Below are 22479 nucleotides of genomic sequence, written 5' to 3'. Positions count from 1 at the left end.
CCCCTGTAGACTGTGAGCAGGGTCGGTGTTTGGCACAGGCAGACCAGGCAGACGCCTGGGGCCCCCACCTAGAAAGGGGGCCCCCTGTTTCTGCAGCCCCTGTATGAAGTGCCCAGAGGGTGTACAGCAGTGAATAATACTGTGCATTGCTCTGTTGTTATGGAATGTCTCTCCCAAACCCCCCTTGAGACCCCCTCAGTGATGTGATTTACTCATGTGGTCCTGGAGCTCTGTGCTGTTTGCTGTAGGATCAGGTTTCACAGTCACATACAGCAGCCATCAGCATGGGCTCTGACCACAGTCACTAAATCACTGCTTGTAATCTGACAGGGCGACCTGCTGTCACTACTCTCTGGATGACATAAGACAGGAATATTGTCTGCTGAATCAGGATCTTTATTATATTGAAATAAATGAATTCCCATGTGAAATAATAAGGGTAAACCATACACATATAGTACAGGTGTGCATAGGAATCAGCGTTTTTGGTGCATTTTTTTTTGCAGCCAAAGCCTGCTCTCTTGGCAGTAAAAACACTGCTTTCAAAACACCCATTTTTTAGGGTATGTGCAGAGGATCCGGAAATGGCAGCCCTTTGGATGCAGTGGACACGTGTGGTGTCCAAAGTGCTGCCATCTTTTGAACACAGGTGATTCCGCATGTGTTCATTGAACCGAGCAGAATCACCGCGTCCTATACATTGCACGGGTGAGATTTCTCTTGCGGAGACTCATGACATGCTGCAGCCTGGACAGATGCGCAACATGTCCGTCTCTGCAGGTGAGGTGCAGGTATCAGTGCACGCATAGTAGAGATGGAATTTCTTGAAATCCCATCCACTATACTGTAACATGTGGCCGCTGCTGGTTGGACGCTGCACAAGTACACAGCAGCCGACCTGCAGCGTTTTCTGATTGTGGGCACATACCCTTAGAGCTTTTGCGGTTTGTTTGTTTTTTACAGTATGTATTTTGTCTACAGTACATGTTTAATAAAGTTAGTGTTATTCTCAAAAAATGCAGCGAAAAACAACATTGCAACATTTGCAGCATTTTTTAAACTTTTTCATTGCTTTCTACGGGTGAAAAAAATTGCTGACATGCTGCAGATTTAAAAAACGCTGCAGTTGTGAAATTAAGTCAGGGGAAAATAAAAGGGTGTGCAGGAGATTTCTGAAAATCTCAGTTTTTGCTTGTGCTGTAAAATGCTGTAAACTTCTTATTTGCAGAAGAAAGAGCTGCAAAAATTCTGCATATGAACATGGCGAAAAGCTGCTTTATAAAGTGCCAGCAAAACATAGGAGATTTCCGAAATCTCCTGCAGGCGCTTGTTTGTTTTCTGACTGGATTTCAGAACTGTATCGCTTTTTAAATCTGCAGCGTGTCACTTCTTGCAGTGTGTTTTCACCCATAGAAAGCAATGAAAGAATAAGAAAGCTGCAGATATTGCAACGGCATTTTACACTGCAATTTTTTAAGTGGTTTTGGTGAATTAAACTATTAGGTCTCGTTCACATGTTCAGTATTAGTAATGCAGAAACAGCAGTGGAACAATGAGGCTATGTGCACACGTTGCGGAATCTGCCGTGGATTTTTCCACGCAGATTCCTAAAAATTTGCAGGTAAAACGCCCCGCAATTTAACCTGCAGATTTACCGCAGATTTATCGTGGAATTACCGCGGTTTTTGTGCGGTTTTAAACAGCGTTTTTACCCCTGCGGATTCCTATTATGGAGCAGGTGTAAAACGCTGCGGAATCAGCACAAAGAATTGACATGCTGCAGAAAATACAATGCAGCGCTTCCGTGCGGTATTTTCCGCAGCATGTGCACTGCGGATTTTGTTTTCCATACATTTACATGGTGCTGTATAACGCATGGAAAACTGCTGCAGATCCACAGCAAAATCCGCAACGTGTTCACATAGCCTGAGAAGCACGTCACCACTTCTGTATTTCTCTCCCTCCTGGTTTTGGCTTACATATGCTGATTTGAAATACTGTCCAAACACTCAACGTGCGAACATGGCCTTAAACATACTGTAGACAAAGCAAACATCCTCACTCCAAAAAAAAGCTGAAAAAAGTGTGAAGAACACCACAAAACAAGCTGAAAAACAGGGGTTTTGAACACAACATTTTTACTGCTAATAGAAAAGGTTTTGGCTACTGAAAAAAATGCTGCATGTGAGCATAGTCTTAAGGTACCGTCACACTAACCGACGCTGCAGCTATACAGACGATGCCGATCGCTGCAGCGTCGCTGTTTGGTCGCTGGAGAGCTGTCACACAGACCGCTCTCCAGCGACCAACGATGCCGAGGTCCCTGGGTAACCAGGGTAAACATCGGGTTGCTAAGTGCAGGGCCGCGCTTAGTAACCCGATGTTTACCCTGGTTACCAGTGTAAAATGTAAAAAAAACAAACTACATACTCACCTTCGTGTCCCCCGGCGTCCGCTTCCTGCACTGACTGAGTGCCGGCCCTAACAGCAGAGCGGTGACGTCACCGCTGTGCTGTGCTTTCACTTTACGGCCAGCGCTCAGTCAGTGCAGGAAGCGGACAGCGAGGGACGTGTGACAGACAGCAGAAGGTGAGTATGTACTGTTTGTTTTTTTACATTTTACACTGGTAACCAGGGTAAACATCGGGTTACTAAGCGCGGCCCTGCGCTTAGTAACCCGATATTTACCCTGGTTACCATTGTAAAACATCGCTGGTATCGTTGCTTTTGGTGTCAAACACGACGATACACGCCGATCTGACGACCAAATAAAGTTCTGAACTTTCAGCAACGAACAGCGATATCACAGCAGGATCCTGATCGCTGCTGCGTGTCAAACACAACGATATCGCTAGCCAGGATGCTGCAACGTCACGGATCGCTAGCGATATCGTTTAGTGTGACGGTACCTTTACTCTAAATCACTATGTCTACATGTGGTGTTACATAGGACTGCATGTGATATATACTAAATTATCTGTTCTCAGAGAGTTAGCAGTTTTATCTGAAGAGTTAAAAAAAAATTATAAGAGGGGGTTGGGGGCAACTCTTTGTCTTGGGCCCCCAATCTTTTCTAACCCTAGCAACGCCCCTGCGTACAGCTAATAGTGGCAGACCCGTTGGCCGATATAAGGCCCCTAAATATGGGGGCCACAGTGCAATGTTATCATTTGGGGCCCCCACTTTAAATTTTTGCCTAGGGCCCCACTTTGTGTAAAACCGGCCCTGACTGTGAGCCCTCGGGGGCAGGGTCCTCTCTCCTTCTGTATTTGTGTGTGCCTTGTATTGCTCATGTTTATTAGTACTTGTCTATGTATGCCCCTTTTTTCACATGTAAAGCGCCATGGAATAAATGGCGCTACAAAAATGAATAATAATAATATCGGGAAGACCCCCTGAGATGCGTAGTGCACCAAGAACGCCCTAGAAGAGCTGTCATATACACCCCACAGTGGCCGTTTTGGAGATGCTTTGATCCCCCTCGTCTGGTCTTGTCACAGTCGCTCAGATCCTTGCGGCCATTTTTCTTCTTCTGTTGTCACCATATGTCAGTGTCATCACTGCACCGGCCACTGGTATTAATGTTGTGGCTGACTGGTGGATACATAGGAGCAGATTTATGATAACTGTCTTCATTTCCCCTAGCTACCAATCACAGCACAGCTTTCATTTTACCAGAGAAATATAAGTGAAAGCTGCATGCTGATTGGTTGCTAAGGGCCAGTGTTGATATATATTCAGGACTCTGACTCCAGCGCTTTTAGAAATTCCTCTTTATTACACCATACCTCCTGCGGTATTAGTGCCACCCTGGGATCCACAGGAAGTATCATCACTGGACAAGCTGGTAGTCAAGTCTCGTGGAGCTGGATGTCCAGGAGTTATTTATTATTGTGCAGGTGATTGGTCATTGTGTGGCCCCTCACATAGAGTACAGTCACATACATAAATCTGAGCACAGGGTTGCAGGACAGAGCCGCAGAAAAACCTCTAGTCACAGTCAAAACTGCAGCAACGATTCATCTCCATTTGTGGTGGACTACAAATCCCAGCATGCCACATACTACATACATCCTCATTACATCCCCAGTCCTTCATCCAATCCCCAGCCTGTGGTCCATAATCATTTCCGAAGATCGGGGAGGGATCACCCCAAAATAGGAGGAGGCCCAGTGCCGGCCGGTGAGGTCTGTTCCCTGAGGCCCACATTCACAGTCCACATCTGGGTCCCCCTGGCCCCAGTACAGTCCGCTACTCCTAGATTATAAGGCTTCTAAGGAAGGTCCCTGCCTGGTACTGGGGACAACGCCAATTAATTCTGTATTAGTTCTATATCTGGATGAACGGTGCCCTTATGGACGAGGTGCCACTAATCTCCCTCCGGCCAATTCTTAGATCACAGAACACTTATTGCTTCCCTTCTTGGAGGAGCTCTTTAAATCCACCGGATCTTTCAGCCCATGAGCCTGCAAAAAAAGAGAGAGAAAAAAAAAAAAAAAGAGTCATCAACGGGGGCTTGGGGTTTGGACAGTGACTACAGAGGTCTCACTTACCGCCCTGCGTGACATCTGCATTAGGATGTCAGTGGCCAATGCATTAAAAGCCTGCGGAGAGAAGGGGACGAGTCAGTAGAGAAGAATCCAGGACACTAGGCTCTGTGGCTGAAATATAGCGGGTCACTCACCTCGTCCACATTCTGACTGGACTTAGCACTCGTCTCAAAGAACCGGATTCCGTGATCCTTAGCAAGCTGACAGGCAAGGGGGCGTAAAAAGGATATGATAAAAAAGGTAGATATGTTATCAAAAAGGTACACAAGAACAGCGCAGAGGTGCCCCTCAGAGTGCGCCGGACACACGGGCAGAGGCGCCCCCAGAGCTCGCCGGACACACGGGCAGAGGCGTCCCCAGAGCACGCCGGACACACGGACAGAGGCGTCCCCAGAGTGCGCCGGACACACGGGCAGAGGCGCCCCCAGAGCTCGCCGGACACACGGCCAGAGGTGTCCCCAGAGCGCGCCGGACACACTGGCAGAGGCATCCCCAGAGCTCGCCGGACACACTGGAAGAGGCGTCCCCAGAGCGCGCCGGACACACGGGCAGAGGCGTCCCCAGAGCGCGCCGGACACACGGGCAGAGGTGTCCCCAGAGCGCGCCAGACACACGGGCAGAGGCATCCCCAGAGCGCGTCAGACACACGGGCAGAGGCACCCCCAGAGCGCGTCGGACACACGAGCAGACAATGATTCCAATCACACAGGACACGCGCTCACCTTTTCCCCTCGCTCTTTTGGGACTTTCCGTCTGCTCTCTATGTCACATTTATTCCCCAGAAGCATCCGCTCTACACCCGGAGCAGCGTTCTGCAGGAACAAAAACATGTCACAGGAAAGGAACAGTCCATCCCACTCCCCCCCCCCCCCCTAAAATGACCAAACCAAGTCAAGAGTCCAATAGAGTAAGAGCATGTAGTGTTCCTCACTCTCCAACAACCCAAACGCTCCAGGCCTTCAGAGCTGCAGGACCCCACACTCACCGAAGATGTTCCTAATCCTTTGGAATGGATATGCGCCCCAAGCAGATCTTCGATACTTCTTACCTTTTGGACTTACGGACCTTGGACTACACTCACCATCTGGACATCTAACAGCCACTACTCCCTAGGGTCCTCTAATAATCTTCCGCCTTCTGTTGCTGCTCCGATCACTCACCTCTTTTATGCTCTTCATCCAGTTCTGAATATTTTCAAAGGATCGCTCGTCCGTGATGTCATAGACCAGGATGATCCCCTGAAACACAAAGCCACTATCCCCTTATATTCGAATACATAGTAGGTTGCCATAGGGAGCAGGCCTCCAGCAGACGTTGCCTCCTGCTGGATGACTGGTAGAACTGCAGCATAAAAGATCAGAGCCCGTCCTGGTAGAGTGCATCAGTATTGGAGCCCTGTTTTCTATAAGCTATGAAGATGAGGTACTCACCATTGCTCCCCGATAATAGGCCGTAGTGATGGTCTTGAACCTCTCCTGTCCAGCCGTGTCCCTAAAAGATACCAGTCATCAGTTGCCTACCCACTAACCCACAAAGGTGCGTACAATTGGTCATTTTCGGGTTATTGCTAGTGATGAGCGAACGTGCTCAGATAACGTGTTATGCGAGTATCTTGGGCGTGCTCGTATATTATGTTCAAGTCCATGTGGCTGCATGATTTGCGGCTGTTATAACATGTTAGCCAAGCACGTTCACTCATCACTAGTTATATCATTGAGTAGATGTATCAGGGAGGTTATATCAGTTGTTTGGGATTGTCCATTTAACACTCAGTGCTGCTACAGAACCTCTTGAACGTCCCGCCCCTCATTGACTCACCAGACCTGCAGTTTGATTTTCTTCCCTTGGATTTCGGTCGTTCGAATCTTAAAGTCGATTCCTGCCAGAAAAAGGTGAAACTATTATAAGAATTGCCCATGGTGCCAATCAGGATACTGGGAGAGTGGGGTGTCAGTGGCCATATTGTGGGGATCATTCTGTGGTCACCCAACTTTCCTGAACTCCAGCGTGTGGTCATTCTGGACTCACACAGGAGGAGTCATACCACCATCATGTTGCAGATTTCGGTGTTTTTACCCTTCCCCCCTTCCAAACTACAAGGACAACTAGGGGCAGGAAGGAAGATGAGGAATCCTGAGTGACAGTGGATTAGCATTGGTGCGTCTTCCTGCTTTTGTTACCAAGATAAAATCATAAAACTGGGGAAGTCTCCAACGTCGCTGCGTTAAGTCAGTCACCGGAGCCAGTCTGACAAATCTATAAAAAAGTTAGCATATAGTGGTCTATACTGCTAACACCAATGTGATGCATAGTCCCTCCTAGATGACAAAATGGGAGACTCGTAATCCCAAGATGGTGTCTCTGCCGCCAACTACGATATGAGCACAGAGCGTGAGGCTGACATACAATGGAAGATTTGGACGAAGAGCCGAGCAAAGATACCATTTTCATATAAGATACAACGCAATAGCACCACAACCATACACAAGGAAGGATGAAAAACCAGTGACTATACACAGTATGCACAACACAGTACAGCAACATACCTGATGTAACAACACAACCATACACAAGGACGAGAAACCAGCGACTGTACACAGCGTGCACTACACAATACAACAACACCCCAGATGTAACAACACAACCATACACCAGGAAGGACGATAAACCAGTGAATGTACACAGTGTGCACAACACAAGACAGCAACACTCCAGATATAACAATACAACCATACAAAAGGAAGGACGAGAAACCAGCGACTGTACACAGGGTGGACAATACAGCCACACACTGGACGTCACATAACACAACCATACACAAGGAAGGACGATACACCAGCGACTGTACACACCATGCACAATACAGCCACACACCAGATGTAACTGTAACAACACAACCATACACAAGGAAGGACGATAAACTAGCGAATGTACACAGTGTGCACAACACAAGACAGCAACACTCCAGATATAACAATACAACCATGCAAAAGGAAGGACGAGAAACCAGCGACTGTACACAGGGTGCACAACATAGTACAGCCACACAACCATACAAAAGGAAGGACAAGAAACCAGCAACACTACACAGCATGCACAACATAGTACAGCCACACACAATTATACCCAAGGAAGCACGAGAAACCAGCAACTGTACACAGTGTGCACTTCACAATACAACAACCATCCAGATATCACACAACCATACAACACAAGGAAGGATGAGAAACCAGCAACTGTACACAGTGTGTACAACACAATACAGCAACACACCAAATGTAACAACACAATCACACACAATGAAGGACGATAAACCAGCAACTGTACACAGCGTGCACAATACAGCCACATACTGGACATAACACAACCATACACAAGGAAGAATGAGAAACCAGTGACTGTACACAGTGTGCACAACACAATACAGCCACATGCCAGATGTAACAACACAACCATACCAAAAGAAAAACGAGAAACCAGCAACTGTACAAGGCGTGCACAACACAGCAACATATCAGTAGTAACAACACAATCACACACAAGGAAGGATGAGTAACCAGTGAAGGTACACAGCGTGCACAACATTGTACAGCCACACAACACACACACACAAACACAACCATTCTCAAGAAAGGATGAGTATCCAGTAAAGCTACACAGTGTGCACAATATACTACAGCCACACACCGGATATAACACCACAATCATGGACAAAGGGAGGGACAAAAAACCAGAGCCTATACACAGCGCGCACTACACAATACAACAACCATCCAGAAATAACACAACCATGCACAAGGAAGGACGAGAAACCAACAACTGTACACAGTGTGCACAATACAGCCACACAATGGATATAACAACACAACCATACACAAGGAAGAACGAGAAACCAGCGACTGTACACAGGGTGCACAATACAGCCACACACTGGCATACCTCCCAACCGTCCCGATTTCAGCGGGACAGTCCCGCTTTGGCACCGGGGTCCCGCTGTCCCGCTTCGGGCATTTAAAATCCCGAATTTGCGGCCGCCGGTGAAGCCCCGCCCACTTCCGGGACGTAGAGAGAGCCAGCCTGTTTTTTTTTTTTTTTTAATAAAAGCTGCCTCCTGACCGCCCGCGCAACACCCCCCCCCCCTCCCGCCCCCTGTGCGGCGCTGCCACGCTGAAGGAGAGAGCCTGCAGCAATCAAGAAGAAAGGTCAGCGATTCACTACCTCTGGCTGTGTGTGCACGGAGCTCCGGCTTCTGCTCTTAGCTGCTATCCCGGCAGAGAAGGAGAGACGGGGGAGGTGCCGGGATAGTGCAGAGCTGTGAGCAGGAGACTGAAGACTTCAGCAGAGAGCTGCACATGGACATCAGCCGCCCCTGCATCACAGAGGAGATTGTGTGTGTGTGATGTGTGTGATGGCTGCGTGTGTGTGTGTGATGGCTGCGTGTGTGTGTGTGTGTGTGATGGCTGCGTGTGTGTGTGTGATGGCTGGGTGTGTGTGTGTGATGGCTGGGTGTGTGTGTGTGATGGCTGTGTGTGTGTGATGGCTGCGTGTGTGTGTGTGTGATGGCTGCGTGTGTGTGTGTGTGATGGCTGCGTGTGTGTGTGTGTGATGGCTGCGTGTGTGTGTGTGATGGCTGTGTGTGTGTGATGGCTGTGTGTGTGTGATGGCTGTGTGTGTGTGATGGCTGTGTGTGTGTGATGGCTGCGTGTGTGATGGCTGCGTGTGTGTGTGATGGCTGCGTGTGTGTGTGATGGCTGCGTGTGTGTGTGATGGCTGCGTGTGTGTGTGATGGCTGCGTGTGTGTGTGATGGCTGCGTGTGTGTGTGATGGCTGCGTGTGTGTGTGTGTGTGATGGCTGTGTGTGTGTGTGTGATGGCTGCGTGTGTGTGATGGCTGCGTGTGTGTGATGGCTGCGTGTGTGTGATGGCTGTGTGTGTGTGATGGCTGCGTGTGTGTGTGTGATGGCTGCGTGTGTGTGTGTGATGGCTGCGTGTGTGTGTGTGATGGCTGCGTGTGTGTGTGTGATGGCTGTGTGTGTGTGATGGCTGCGTGTGTGTGATGGCTGCGTGTGTGTGTGTGATGGCTGCGTGTGTGTGTGTGTGTGATGGCTGCGTGTGTGTGTGTGATGGCTGCGTGTGTGTGTGTGATGGCTGCGTGTGTGTGTGTGATGGCTGCGTGTGTGTGTGATGGCTGCGTGTGTGTGTGATGGCTGCGTGTGTGTGTGTGTGTGATGGCTGCGTGTGTGTGTGTGATGGCTGCGTGTGTGTGTGATGGCTGCGTGTGTGATGCATTTGTGTCAAAGCTGCATGTGTTTGTGAGCTGCGTGCGTGTGTGAGCTGCGTGCGTGTGAGCTGCGTGCCTGTGTGTGAGCTGCGTGCCTGTATGTCATTATACAGTATGGAGCATCATGTGTGGTCATTATACAATATGGAGCATCATGTGCGGTCATTATACAGTATGGAGCATCATGTGCGGTCATTATACAGTATGGAGCATCATGTGCGGTCATTATACAGTATGGAGCATCATGTGCGGTCATTAGACAGTATGGAGCATCATGTGCGGCCATTATACAGTATGGAGCATCATGTGCGGTCATTATACAATATGGAGCATCATGTGCGGTCATTATACAGTATGGAGCATCATGTGCGGTCATTAGACAGTATGGAGCATCATGTGCGGCCATTATACAGTATGGAGCATCATGTGCGGTCATTATACAGTATGGAGCATCATGTGCGGTCATTATACAGTATGGAGCATCATGTGTGGCCATTATACAGTATGGAGCATCATGTGCGGTCATTATACAGTATGGAGCATCATGTGTGGTCATACAATATGGAGCATCATGTGCGGTCATTATACAGTCTGGAGCATCATGTGCGGTCATTATACAGTATGGAGCATCATTTGCGGTCATACAGTATGGAGCATCATGTGCGGTCATTATACAGTATGGAGCATCATGTGCAGTCATTATACAGTATGGAGCATCATGTGCGGTCATTATACAGTATGGAGCATCATGTGCGGTCATACAGTATGGAGCATCATGTGTGTTCATTATACAGTATGGAGCATCATGTGCGGTCATTATACACTATGGAGCATCATGTGCGGTCATACAGTATGGAGCATCATGTGTGTTCATTATACAGTATGGAGCGTCATGTGTGTTCATTATATATTATGGAGCGTCATGTGTGGTCATTATATATTATGGAGCGTCATGTGTGGTCATCGTACAGTATGGAGCATCATGTGTGGCCATTATACAGTATGGGGCACTGTGTGGCCATATTTTTTTGTTTATAATTATTGTATATGAAACAGTGTGATCGGCAGTGCTAAATGGGTGTGGTTGGGATGTGGATATGGGTGTGACTAATTATGAATGGGTGTGGTCAGAGGCGTGGCCTAAAATTTGCCGCGGCGCGCAAAGCGCGCCGCAAACTTTGTCCCTCTTTCCCATCTTCAAAAGTTGGGAGGTATGACACTGGATATAACAACACAACCATACACAAGGAAGAACGAGAAACCAGCGACTGTACACAGCGTGCACAACACAGCAACACATCAGATCTAATATCACAGCCATACACAAGGACAAGAAATCAACGACTGTACACAGCGTGCACAATACAGCCACACACCAGATGTAACAATACAATCATACACAAGGAAGGACGAGTAACCAGAGAAGGTACACAGCGTACACAACATTGTACAGCCACACACACAAACACACACAACCATTCACAAGAAAGGAGGAGTATCCAGCGAAGGTACACAGCCACACACTGGATAACAACCCAATCATACACAAGGAAGGACGAGTAACCAGTGAAGCTACACAGTGTGCACAATATACTACAGCCACACACCGGATATAACACCACAATCATACACAAGGAAGCACGAGAAACCAGCAACTGTACACAGCGCACACAACATAGTACATCCACACATAGCAACACAACCATACGCAAGGAAGGACAAGAAACCAGTGACTGAATACAGCCACACACTGGCTATAACAACACAACCACTCACAAGGAAGGATGAGAAACTACAGCAAAATACAATATAAAGATATAGAAACAGTACAATAATCAACGAACACCACAAGATACAGAACCGGTTCACACACAGACCTTGCAGCTCTGGTGGCCAGGCCGAGCTCGCCCACAGAGCTAACAGTCTACACTCTAGCTCTAGCTGGCTGTATGAGATCCCACGGCCAGAGGGGAAGGGCAAGGACAAGTTACCTATGGTGGAGATGTAGGTGTTGTTGAAGCTGTCCTCAGAGAAGCGGACGATCAAACAAGTCTTCCCCACCCCACTGTCTCCGATCAGCAACAGCTTGAAGAGATGGTCATAGGATTTTGCCATATTGACCTGGTGAGGAAAAGAGGAGAGCAAAAGTAAAAAAAAAAAAAAAAAAGAGAGAGCCAAAAGAGGAGGAGGAGGAAGAGAGGACAGGGGCGAGGAAGAGGCGAGGAGAGGAGGAGGGGGAGCCGCTGGGAGACAACTCAGGATTGGCCAGGAAAAAAAAAAGAAGAGAAAAACCTGCAGGAATGAAGGAAAGAATAGGAAGAGGAGGCACTCCACCCGGGACACAGGAGACACCAGATTAGAGGAGGAGGCGCTCATCCCGAGACACAAGGGTCACTAGGGAAGAGGAGGAGGTACTACACCAGGGACACAGGAGATACCTGGGAAGAGGCACTGTACACAGGACCCTGAAGATACCAGGGAAGAGGAGGAGGCACTCCACCCGGGGACCCAGGAGACACTAGGGAAGAAGAGGAGGAACTCCATGCAGGGACACAGGATACACCAGAGAAGAGGAGGAGGCACTCCACCCTGGACTACTAATCAGACCAAGATAGAGGAGGAGGCACACCACCAGGGGACCTAGGAGACACTAGGGAAGAAGAGGAGGAACTCCATGCAGGGACACAGGAGACACCAGAGAAGAGGAGAAGGCACTCCACCCGGGGACCCAGGAGACACTAGGGAAGAAGAGGAGGAACTGCATGCAGGGACACAGGAGACACCAGAGAAGAGGAGGAGGCACTCCACCCGGGACTACTAATCAGACCAAGATAGAGGAGGAGGCATACCACCAGGGGACCTAGCAGACACCAGGGAAGAGGAGGAAGCACTCTAACCTGGCCAGAACTCAGGAGACACCCGGGAAGAAGAGGAGGCACTCCACCAGGGAACACAGGAGACACCAGGGAAAAGTAGGAGGCACTCCACCCGGGACCACAGGAGACACCAGAGAGGATAAAAAGGCTCCCCATTCGGAAACCCAGGAGACACCAGGGAAGAAGAGCAGGCACTCCATCCGTGGACACTGACGACACCAGGCAAGAGGAGGATGCACTTCACCAGGGACCACAAATGACACCAAGAAATAAGAGGAGGCACTCCACCTGGGGACCCAGGAGACATTAGGGAAGAAGAGGAGGCACTAGACACAGGAGACACCAGGGGAGAGGAGAAGGAACTCCACCCAGGAACGCAGGAGACACCAGAGACAAGGATGAGGCACTCCACCCGAGACTACAAATGACACCAGGGAAGAAAAGGAGGCACTCCACCTGGGACAGAGGAGCCACCAGGAAAGAGGAGTAGGCAATCCATCCCGGGACAGATGAGCCACCAGGGAAAAAGAGCAGGCACTCCACCCGGGACAGAGGAGACACCGAGGAAGAAGAAGAGGAGGCACTCCACCCAGGACCCAGAAGCCACCAGGGAAGAAGAGGAGGCACTCCACCCGGGACCAGGAGCCACCAGGGATAAAGAGGAGCCACTCCACCCGGGACCCAGGAGCCACTAAGGAAGAAGAGTCACTCCACCCGGGACCCAGGAGCCACTCCACCCGAGACCCAGGAGCCACGAAGGATAAAGAGAAGTCACTCCACCCAGGACAGAGCAGCCACCAGGGAAGAAAAGGAAGCACTCCACCCGGGACAGAGGAGCAACCAAGGAAGAAGAGGAGGCACTACACTTGGGACAGAGGAGCCACCGGGGAAGAAGAGGAAGCACTCCACACGGGACAGAGCCACCAGGGAAAAAGAGGAGGCACTCCATCCGGGACCCAGGAGTCACCAGGGAAGAAGAGAAGGCACTCCACCTGGGACCCAGAAGCCACCAGGGACGAAGAGAAGGCACTCCACCTGGGACCCAGAAGCCACCAGGGAAGAAGAGGGGGCACTCCACCTGGGACCCAGAAGCCACCAGGGAAGAAGAGGGGGCACTCCAGCCAGGACAGAAGAGACACCAGGGAAGAAGAGGAGGCACTTCACCCAGGACAGAGGAGACACCAGGGAAGAAGAGGGGGCACTTCACCCAGGACAGAGGAGCCACCAGGGAAGAAAAGGAGGCACACCACCCGGGACAGAGGAGCAACCAAGGAAGAAAAGGAGGCACTACACCCGGGACCCAGGAGCCACCAGGGAAAAAGAGGAGGCGCTCCACCCGGGACAGAGGAGACACCAGGGAAGAAGAGGAGGCACTCCACCTGAGACCCAGGAGCCATCGGGAATGAAATGGAGGCACTCCACCCGGGATCCAGGAGACACCAGGAATGAAGAGGAGGCACGCCACCAGGGAAAAAGAGGAGGCACTCCACCTGGGACCCAAGAGCCACCAGGGAAAAAGAGGAGGCACTCCACCTGGGACAGAGGAGACACCAGGGAAGAAGAGAAGGCATTCCACCTGGGACCCAGGAGCCATCAGGTATGAAAAGGAGGCACTCCACCTGGGACCCAGGAGCCATCAGGGATGAAAAGGAGGCACTCCACCTGGTACCAATGAGCCAAAAGGGATGAAGAGGTGGCACTCCACTCCGGACCCAGGAGCCACCAGGGATGAAGAGGAGGCACTCCACTCGGAAACCACCAAGGAAGAAGAGGAGGAACTGCACCCGGGACCCAGAAGCCACCAGAGAAGAAGAGGAGGCACTCCACCCAGGACAGGGGAGACACCAGGGAAGAAGAGGAGGCACTTCACCCTGGACAGAGGAGCCACCAGGCAAGGGGAACCACTCCACCCTGGATCCAGGAGCCACCAGGAAGAAGAGGAGGCACTCCACCCAGGAGCCACCAGGGAAGGGAAGGCACTCCTCTCTGGACCCAGGAGCCACCAGGGAAGGGGGCACTCCACCAGGGACCCAGGAGTCACCAGGGAAGGGGATGCACTCCACCAGGGACCCAGGAGCCACCAGCGAAGAAGGGGAGGCTCCACCCAGGACCCACCAGGGAAGGTGACACACTCTACCTGGGACCCAGGATCCACCAGAAAAGGGTATTCACTCCACCCAGGACCCACCAGAGAAGGGTAGGCACTCCACCCGGGACCCAGGAATCACCAGGGAAGAGGAGGCTCTCCACCCAGGACAAAGGAGACACCAAGGAAGAAGCAGCACTTCGCCTGACACACAGGGCATGGAGATCACTACCACAGGAGATACCGTGTATGGAAAAGAGAAACCGGGAAGTGTGACACAGAGAAGGTGCAAAGGGAAAAGTGTGACACATAAGTCAGGAGAGACCACTACCCAATACTTTACTATAATTTATATGTAAAAACCAAACCACAACAGGATAACCTGGGATCCTAGATATATGGAAAAACCTAAAAAACAAGGACCCCTAAAATCTAACTTTTATTCAACAACATTTAAAACTCTCTTAACAAAAACAAGAAATAAGTAATTAAATAAGCAACAAGTTGTGTACCTGTTGGATCCTAGGAAATAACTACACTTAGCCCTACCTGGCAGTGGGGGTAGGCACCCTAATTTGCTGCGGTAGGTGCCCCCACTCAGCGTAGGCTAACCCTCAGAAAACCCTAGAAATCCCTAAATAAGGAACCCTGAAAAAATACTAGAAAATCCCTAGAGGGAAAACACTACCTAGCAGTGGGGGTAGGCGCCCTAATGTAAAGCGGTAGGCGCCCCCACTCCGCGGCGACTGGCCCTAGAATCCCTACAAAATCCCTAAATCGGGATAGAATAAAGAAATGTGCCCAAAACTCCCAAACACCCAAAAAAAAAATTAAATATTTTTTAAAGAACAAAAAAATGAAAAAAATGAAAAAATGCACAAATATTGAAAAAAACGTGAAACAAGATCTCACCAATTATATAGATGTGCCCAGGAATCGCATAGCAAACATCTATAACTAGAGCAAATTATGCCCCACAAAAAAGTACGTCAAATAAATAAGTAGGACCATTTATGTCCTACTTATTTATTTGACGTACTTTTTTGTGGGGCATAATTTGCTCTAGTTATAGATGTTTGCTATGCGATTCCTGGGCACATCTATATAATTGGTGAGATCTTGTTTCACTTTTTTTCAATATTTGTGCATTTTTTCATTTTTTTCTTTTTTTGTTCTTTAAAAAATATTTAATTTTTTTTTGGGTGTTTGGGAGTTTTGGGCACATTTCTTTATTCTATCCCGATTTAGGGATTTTGTAGGGATTCTAGGGCCAGTCGCCGCGAAGTGGGGGCGCCTACCGCTTTACATTAGGGCGCCTACCCCTACTGCTAGGTAGTGTTTTCCCTCTAGGGATTTTCTAGTATTTTTTCAGGGTTCCTTATTTAGGGATTTCTAGGGTTTTCTGAGGGTTAGCCTACGCTGAGTGGGGGCACCTACCGCAGCAAATTAGGGTGCCTACCCCCACTGCCAGGTAGGGCTAAGTGTACTTATTTCCTAGGATCCAACAGGTACACAACTTGTTGTTTATTTAATTACTTATTTCTTGTTTTTGTTAAGAGAGTTTTAAATGTTGTTGAATAAAAGTTAGATTTTAGGGGTCCTTGTTTTTTAGGTTTTTCTATCATTTATATGTCTCAGTCTCCACTTCACCCTCCACAGGCAACTGATCAGTGTGAAATTCCCCATTGCTCTGTCCTCTACCCAAGTCCCAAAGCACCCATGTGTTACCCTTTCCTGGTTATAAACAGATTAGTTTTCTCCCCCCTCTGGCAGCTGTATAGTCCCTAGTTTCTGGATCAGTCTCCTCGCCCCTCTGGCAGCTGTATAGTTCTCAATAAATTCCTGGATCAGTCTCCTCCCTCCGCTGGCAGCTGTATAGTTCCTGCTTAGTTTCTGGATCAGTCTTCTACCCCTTCTAGCAGCTTTATAGTTCCTGGATTTGTCTATTCCCCCCTCTACCTGCTATATAGTTTCTTCTGCGGATTCCTCTGCGGGTTTTCAACTGCACTTTCCTATTGGTGCTGGTTGAAAACCGCTGCGGAATCCGCACAAAGAATTGACATGCTGCGGAAAATAATCCGTGGAATTTTCCGCAGCATGTGCACAGCGGTTTTTTTTCCCATAGGTTTACATGGTACTGTAAACTTTGGGAAAACTGCTGCGGATCCGCAGCGTCAAATCCGCTGCGGATCCGCAGCAAAATCCGCAGCGTGAGCACATACCCATATAGTTCCTGGATTTGTCTCCTCTCCCCCTCTACAAGCTATATAGTTCATAGTTAGTTCCTGGCTCAGTCTGCTCCTGCGCCCCCCTCTGGCAGCTGCGTAGTTGCCAGTAAGTTTCTGGATCAGTCTCCTCTCCCCTCTGGCAGCTGCATAGTTGCCAGTAAGTTCCTGAATCGATCTCCTCCCCCCTCTGGCAGCTGTATTTTCCCTAGTTAGGGTATGTGCACATGAATGCTGCGGGTTGGACGCGAGGGTACGTGGATGTGGTGGCCTCCTTATGAATCTAGCTCATCATTCAGCCACTATGTAAGAAACGGGCAGAATAAAAAAATGCTAAAAGTCACAAATCGCAGCTGGTAACCACCGTGAACGCCACCACAGCCCCTGACAGTGTGTACAGCGAGGCGGAAAATTATCCATGCAATATATACAAATGTAAACGTTAGTGTCTGGTCCTGCAGAACTGCAGTGTACTGAGTGTAGGACTCAGGTGGGCTAAGGCACTGGAGTGGTCAGCTGCTCGGCCTAGCCCCTCCTCAGTGCTAGGTACCACAGAACATGTCCTGACTTGTCTCCTCCATTGCTCTGCCTTATGTTTGGTTACCGGGCCCTACAGTTACCCTGCCCCGGCCGTTTACCCTCTGTCCTTGGGACACAGAGATTCCTGAACGCTCTATGCTCCCCCCACACCAGCTCTTGCCCCCAATGTGGATGAAAAGCTATCCCAAAGATCGCCAATGACCTTCCTAAGATGGCGGGCCGCCACCTCCATTGCGTCACTTCCGGGCGCTGAGCCTCTCTGCCTTATATAGAGCGTTCCGTTTCCGGTCTCCCTCCTTTTCTGCAGCGGCCGCGTCCTGAGAACATGCCTGTGAGTGCGGGGAGCGGAGCTGGGCCTGGGATGGTGGAGTGCGGTTGGGAAAGCGGGGTAGTGACTAGGGTGGGGGATTATATAATGGGGAGTTCTGCTGGGGGCGCGGAGAGGGTGGTAACGAGGGCGAAACGCGGGCAAGATGGCGCAGCGAGGCCTGGAGTAGAGGCTTCCTGTATCACTATGTGAGTGGGCCCCAACCAGTGAGCTCAGGGGTCTGCGTGTACTGATTGGGGGGCGGTGCTATGGTTACCTGTGCTGCTGCCTAATGGGGGTCTCAGCTTTGTGTCCTTTCACGGTAAATTTGACCCCAAGGGCTGGTGATTGGGGGCTAATTTACCAGATAATAAGGTTACATCTGCTGAACGGGGTATGTGCTGGTTACAATGCTTTTTGGGGTCTGAAGTGGAGTTCAGGGGGTGTATATTTACTATGGGTCTCTACAGCTGAGTTTATATCGGGGTCTATTTAAGTTTTGAGGATTTTTTTTTTTGTCTCTATGGGTGCCTTTTGGTTTTTTTTTTCTTTTTTGGTGTCTCTATAGGTGACTAGGAGTATGGGTGTGTTTTTAGGGGTCTCTATACCTGGGTTTGGGAGGAGGAGTTAATTGGGGTCTAGATTTCAGTTGTTGGGTGAATAATTAATTATTTTGGGTCTCTACAGGTTGCTTGGGGAGGGGGGTCTATGCAGGGGGTATGTATTTTTGTCGTGAATTAGAGGATAACGGTTTTAAGGTCTTTTCTGCTCCCTCCACAGCTCGCTAAAGACCTCCTGCACCCCTCTCCCGAGGAGGAGAAGCGGAAGCACAAGAAGAAGCGCTTGGTCCAAAGCCCCAACTCCTACTTCATGGACGTCAAGTGTCCAGGTGAGTGTTTGGATGGGAGGGTCTTGTTCTATATTGCTACCTGTGCAATGTCTGACCATGTCCACCTTCGTGTCCCTGCAGGTTGTTATAAGATCACCACGGTGTTCAGCCATGCTCAGACGGTCGTCCTGTGTGTGGGCTGCTCCACGGTCCTCTGCCAGCCCACAGGCGGCAAGGCGCGACTGACAGAGGGTGAGTTCTGTGCACGTAGAGAAACTAATCATTGCTGATTTACTTGTATGTGGGCTATACAGCATGGGTTAAAGGGCTTTTCAAAATCTGGAAACCCCCCATTTAAAGGCAGTGTTTGGTGAAAACAAGGCATTTGTCCAGAGGATGACTAACGTGCTGACTGGTGGAGGTTAGACTGCTGCACTACTCATTCCCTATGGGTCTGGTGTGCTCTGTGCCAGGCTTTTGCTAACAGCACCTTAGTGTGACTACATCTATGGTCGGGCATCTCGCCTGCTGCACAACCTTGTAACGGGTTAAAAATCCCCCATTCTGGTGATTCCAACCATCGAGATACAACCTGTCCTAATGGGTATTTTTCACCAGACAGCCCCTATAGCTGTTATACAGGGATCACTCACTAGAGAACATTACCCCATCATGTGTAGGAGAAATGTTACCGCTTGCAACATGTGTACATGAAAACCACACTGACAACTGTGCACCTGCCATAACTGTTTGGTCTGGTTTTGTTGGTACAGTCAGTGTTTCTCTTGTCAGTAAAATCACAGTGCTGGAAAGCAGCTCAGGTGCTGGCATTGGTGCCTGTAGACTTACATGTGTGATAAAGGTGTGACATTGGGGTATGTGCACACGATCAGGAATTGGCAGTGCTTTGGATGCAGCACATGTCTGCTGTGTCCAAAGCGCTGCTGTCGAACGCAGGTGATTCCGCATGTGTTCATTGAACTGTGCAGAATCACCGCTCCCAATACTGATGAAACTTGCCTTGCTAAGGCTTGCGTCTCCACAAGATAGACATGTTGAGGTCTGGAAAAATGCTCCGCAGGTGAGCTGCGGGCTTCTGGATGCATGGTGGTCTTGAGAGTTCTTGCTGGATGCTGCGCAAGTATGCAGCGTTTACTGATCATGTGCACATACCCTAATGAAACAAGTGGATGTCTGGCTGAGGCCTAATCCTGGGGACTGCGTAGTGCATTTACACACGTAACCACTAGTGATGAGCGAACATGCTCAGATGAGGTGTTATCCAAGCACGCTAGTGTGCGAAGTGTCTTCGGTGTGCTCTATTTGCTCTGGCTGCATGTCCTGTGGCTGTCAGACAGTTGCAACAGATGCATGGATAGCCTTTTTGTTAGGGAATCCATGCATGTTACAGCTGTAGAACGGCCACTGGACATGCAGCTGCGGTGACTCGAGCATGCTAAAGATGCTCCAATACTATTGGTTCTGATAACACTTTATTCAAGCCTGTTTGCTCATGACCTCCAGTACTCTTTAACTGTCCAGTGTCTCATAAAAAAAAAAACACAGCAAGAATACAGGCTTTCAAGTGCACAATGCTGTGGAATATGTTGGCGCTGTATAAATACAATGATTTACACAAAATTGGAAGCGCATTGGCACTAAATGGTACCATGGATGAATCTCACAAAGGCCTCATAAGACAAAGTACTTTTAATTTAATGTCGGGGTGCCCCTACTGTGGCCATAGTCCAGGGGATCTTTGTACTGTCGGGGTGCTCCTACTGTGGCCATGGTCCAGGGGATTCTTGTACTGTCGGGGTGCTCCTACTGTGGCCATAGTCCAGGGGATCTTTGTACTGTCGGGGTGCTCCTACTATGGCCATAGTCCAGGGGATCTTTGTACTGTCGGGGTGCTCCTACTATGGCCATAGTCCAGGGGATCTTTGTACTGTCAGGGTGCTCCTACTGTGGCCATAGTCCAGGGGATATTTGGCCACAGTAGGAGCACCCCGACAGTACATAGTCCAGGGGATCTTTGTACTGTCGGGGTGCTCTTGTAGACACCTGTCAGGATGGTGCTTCAGCTGCTGACTCTTCTTCTCTCCTCACAGGTTGCTCTTTCAGGCGGAAGCAGCATTAGATGTGGACGCTCTGGATCCGTGCGGTGGCAGTGCCATTTATGTCTGGAGAGTGGACTGTACATGGCAGCGGGGGCCAGGCTCTGCTGACCCCAGGACACTGTAGCCTCTACCCTGACTGTCAATAAATTTTGTATACAATTTGATTTTGTGTTCAGAATGTTATTTCCAGGAATTGTTGGACCCCTGAGAGGTGGGGGTGTCTTATGTCCATTAAACAACATTGAATGATCCTGCTAATTTTGTGTTTGATTGTGGCTCATGGGGAATTGTCATAACAGAATAGAAGTGGACCTTCTATGGTGAGAAATCAGGCAATACCTGGGGAGGGGGGTGAAAGGTAGAAGGATATTCAGAAACTAGTCTACTCTATGTTCTGACTGAGTGGAGATGCGTGTCCAGACAAGTTCCATGAGGTACAGTACAACAACCACAGAAGTCTGATGAAAGCACTGAAAGTGACAGGATGGCATGTGCAGTGCAATGCAGCTCTACACAATGAGGTGGTGAAGCAGGTTAGGTGGGGTAGGAAATCAACCTGAGCCTGGTTCAGGGTGACCGGTCATAGGTTCTTCACAGGAAATCTTCCACAATGTGGCGGTTGTGATGTTGGCAGATTGGTCAATGTTATAGCTAATGAATTATACCTTTCAGTTGGTATGGCTTCCAGTATTTGTCAACTTAGTTCCAGGTGGGTGCTACCAATGTGGCTCAAGCAAAAAAAATCACGTTGCTAGCAATTTAGCAGAGTAATTTCTATTCTTGAATTACTATGGGTGATTGAACATGGGTCCCCCACTGTGATCCTGAGACCAAGCAATTGATGCACAAGGGGTATCCAGCAGCTAGCTGGTGACAGCTTTTTGGGGTACAGAAGGCATCATATTTAGATTTCTGGCCACACAATCACTGGATACACTAATGCTCCAGCAATAGAGGCGCTGTGAGGCTACTGCAGAGAATGTCTGTAGACAGTTGTGATTATTATACAAACTGTGTTGTTGCTTGATCTGCGTATAATTCACAAACTGCTATCTGGCAATGGGGATTCACCATCCACCCAACAGTATAAATCTGGCTCCCAGTGAATATTTTTACTCCAGAACCTTAAGGAATTTGTGTGGGTAACATTTTCCTGATAACTGAGCAAGAAGTCTTTATTCTGTGCTGACAAATGTGCCATCACACCCTGCACATCTGGCCTCAAACTCCCATCATTGACCAGAGCTTTGCACCTATGCCAGTCTTCAGAAAGCAATGAGAAGACAGCCAGGACAGGAATTCATGTACTCCACCTTTTTAAAGCTGGTGTATCCTGGCACCAACCGCAAACTATGGGGGCAGTACCATGGGTGAATGGTCTGCTGCCACCACGTGGTGGACTCATGCGGTGACTGCTAATCTTACCTGATCCATGGAGCCCACTTTGAGGATCCACTGCCTGAAACCAGAGTTCACACCCGATTTTCCATGCAACTTGTAACATGCCTTGATGTAAAGGCAGCCTCATTACAGATGGACGAGGATGCTGCAGGGTGTCCCAAATCCCTGAAGGTCCTTGGGGATCAGAACTATACAGCTGTGATATTGCTTTGCAGAATCTCACAGCAGTCTCCAATAGGGGCAGTAACACTTAAAGGGAACCTGT

The 22479-nt window shown here is 49.2% G+C and overlaps 2 protein-coding genes across 3 annotated transcripts; one reads left to right on the top strand and one right to left on the bottom strand.

Annotated features, from left to right (window-relative positions):
* Window positions 1–3758: 3758 nt before the first annotated feature.
* On the bottom strand, window positions 3759–17790 carry RAB13 (RAB13, member RAS oncogene family). 2 transcript variants are annotated; one of them, XM_077260610.1, is made up of 9 exons: window positions 17760–17790; window positions 11822–11951; window positions 6369–6429; window positions 5981–6041; window positions 5711–5788; window positions 5273–5362; window positions 4685–4750; window positions 4554–4604; window positions 3759–4466 (listed from the first exon to the last, which is right to left on the bottom strand). In XM_077260610.1, the coding sequence occupies exons 1-9, from the start codon at window positions 17787–17789 to the stop codon at window positions 4392–4394; spliced, it is 642 nt and encodes a 213-aa protein (XP_077116725.1). In that variant the 5' UTR covers window position 17790; the 3' UTR covers window positions 3759–4391. The 2 variants fall into 2 exon arrangements, with proteins under 2 accessions (XP_077116725.1, XP_077116726.1); XM_077260611.1 differs by lacking the exon at window positions 17760–17790 and adding an exon at window positions 12269–12393.
* Window positions 17791–17854: 64 nt separating this feature from the next.
* RPS27 (ribosomal protein S27) lies at window positions 17855–20977 on the top strand. Its single transcript, XM_077260612.1, has 4 exons — window positions 17855–17888; window positions 18645–18753; window positions 18835–18945; window positions 20805–20977. The coding sequence occupies exons 1-4, from the start codon at window positions 17883–17885 to the stop codon at window positions 20831–20833; spliced, it is 255 nt and encodes an 84-aa protein (XP_077116727.1). The 5' UTR covers window positions 17855–17882; the 3' UTR covers window positions 20834–20977.
* Window positions 20978–22479: the final 1502 nt, after the last annotated feature.

Source organism: Ranitomeya variabilis, chromosome 1 (assembly GCF_051348905.1).
Source record: "Ranitomeya variabilis isolate aRanVar5 chromosome 1, aRanVar5.hap1, whole genome shotgun sequence".
In the NCBI taxonomy this organism is placed as follows: Eukaryota; Metazoa; Chordata; class Amphibia; order Anura; family Dendrobatidae; genus Ranitomeya; species Ranitomeya variabilis.
This window is presented reverse-complemented; position numbering and strand designations above follow the sequence as displayed.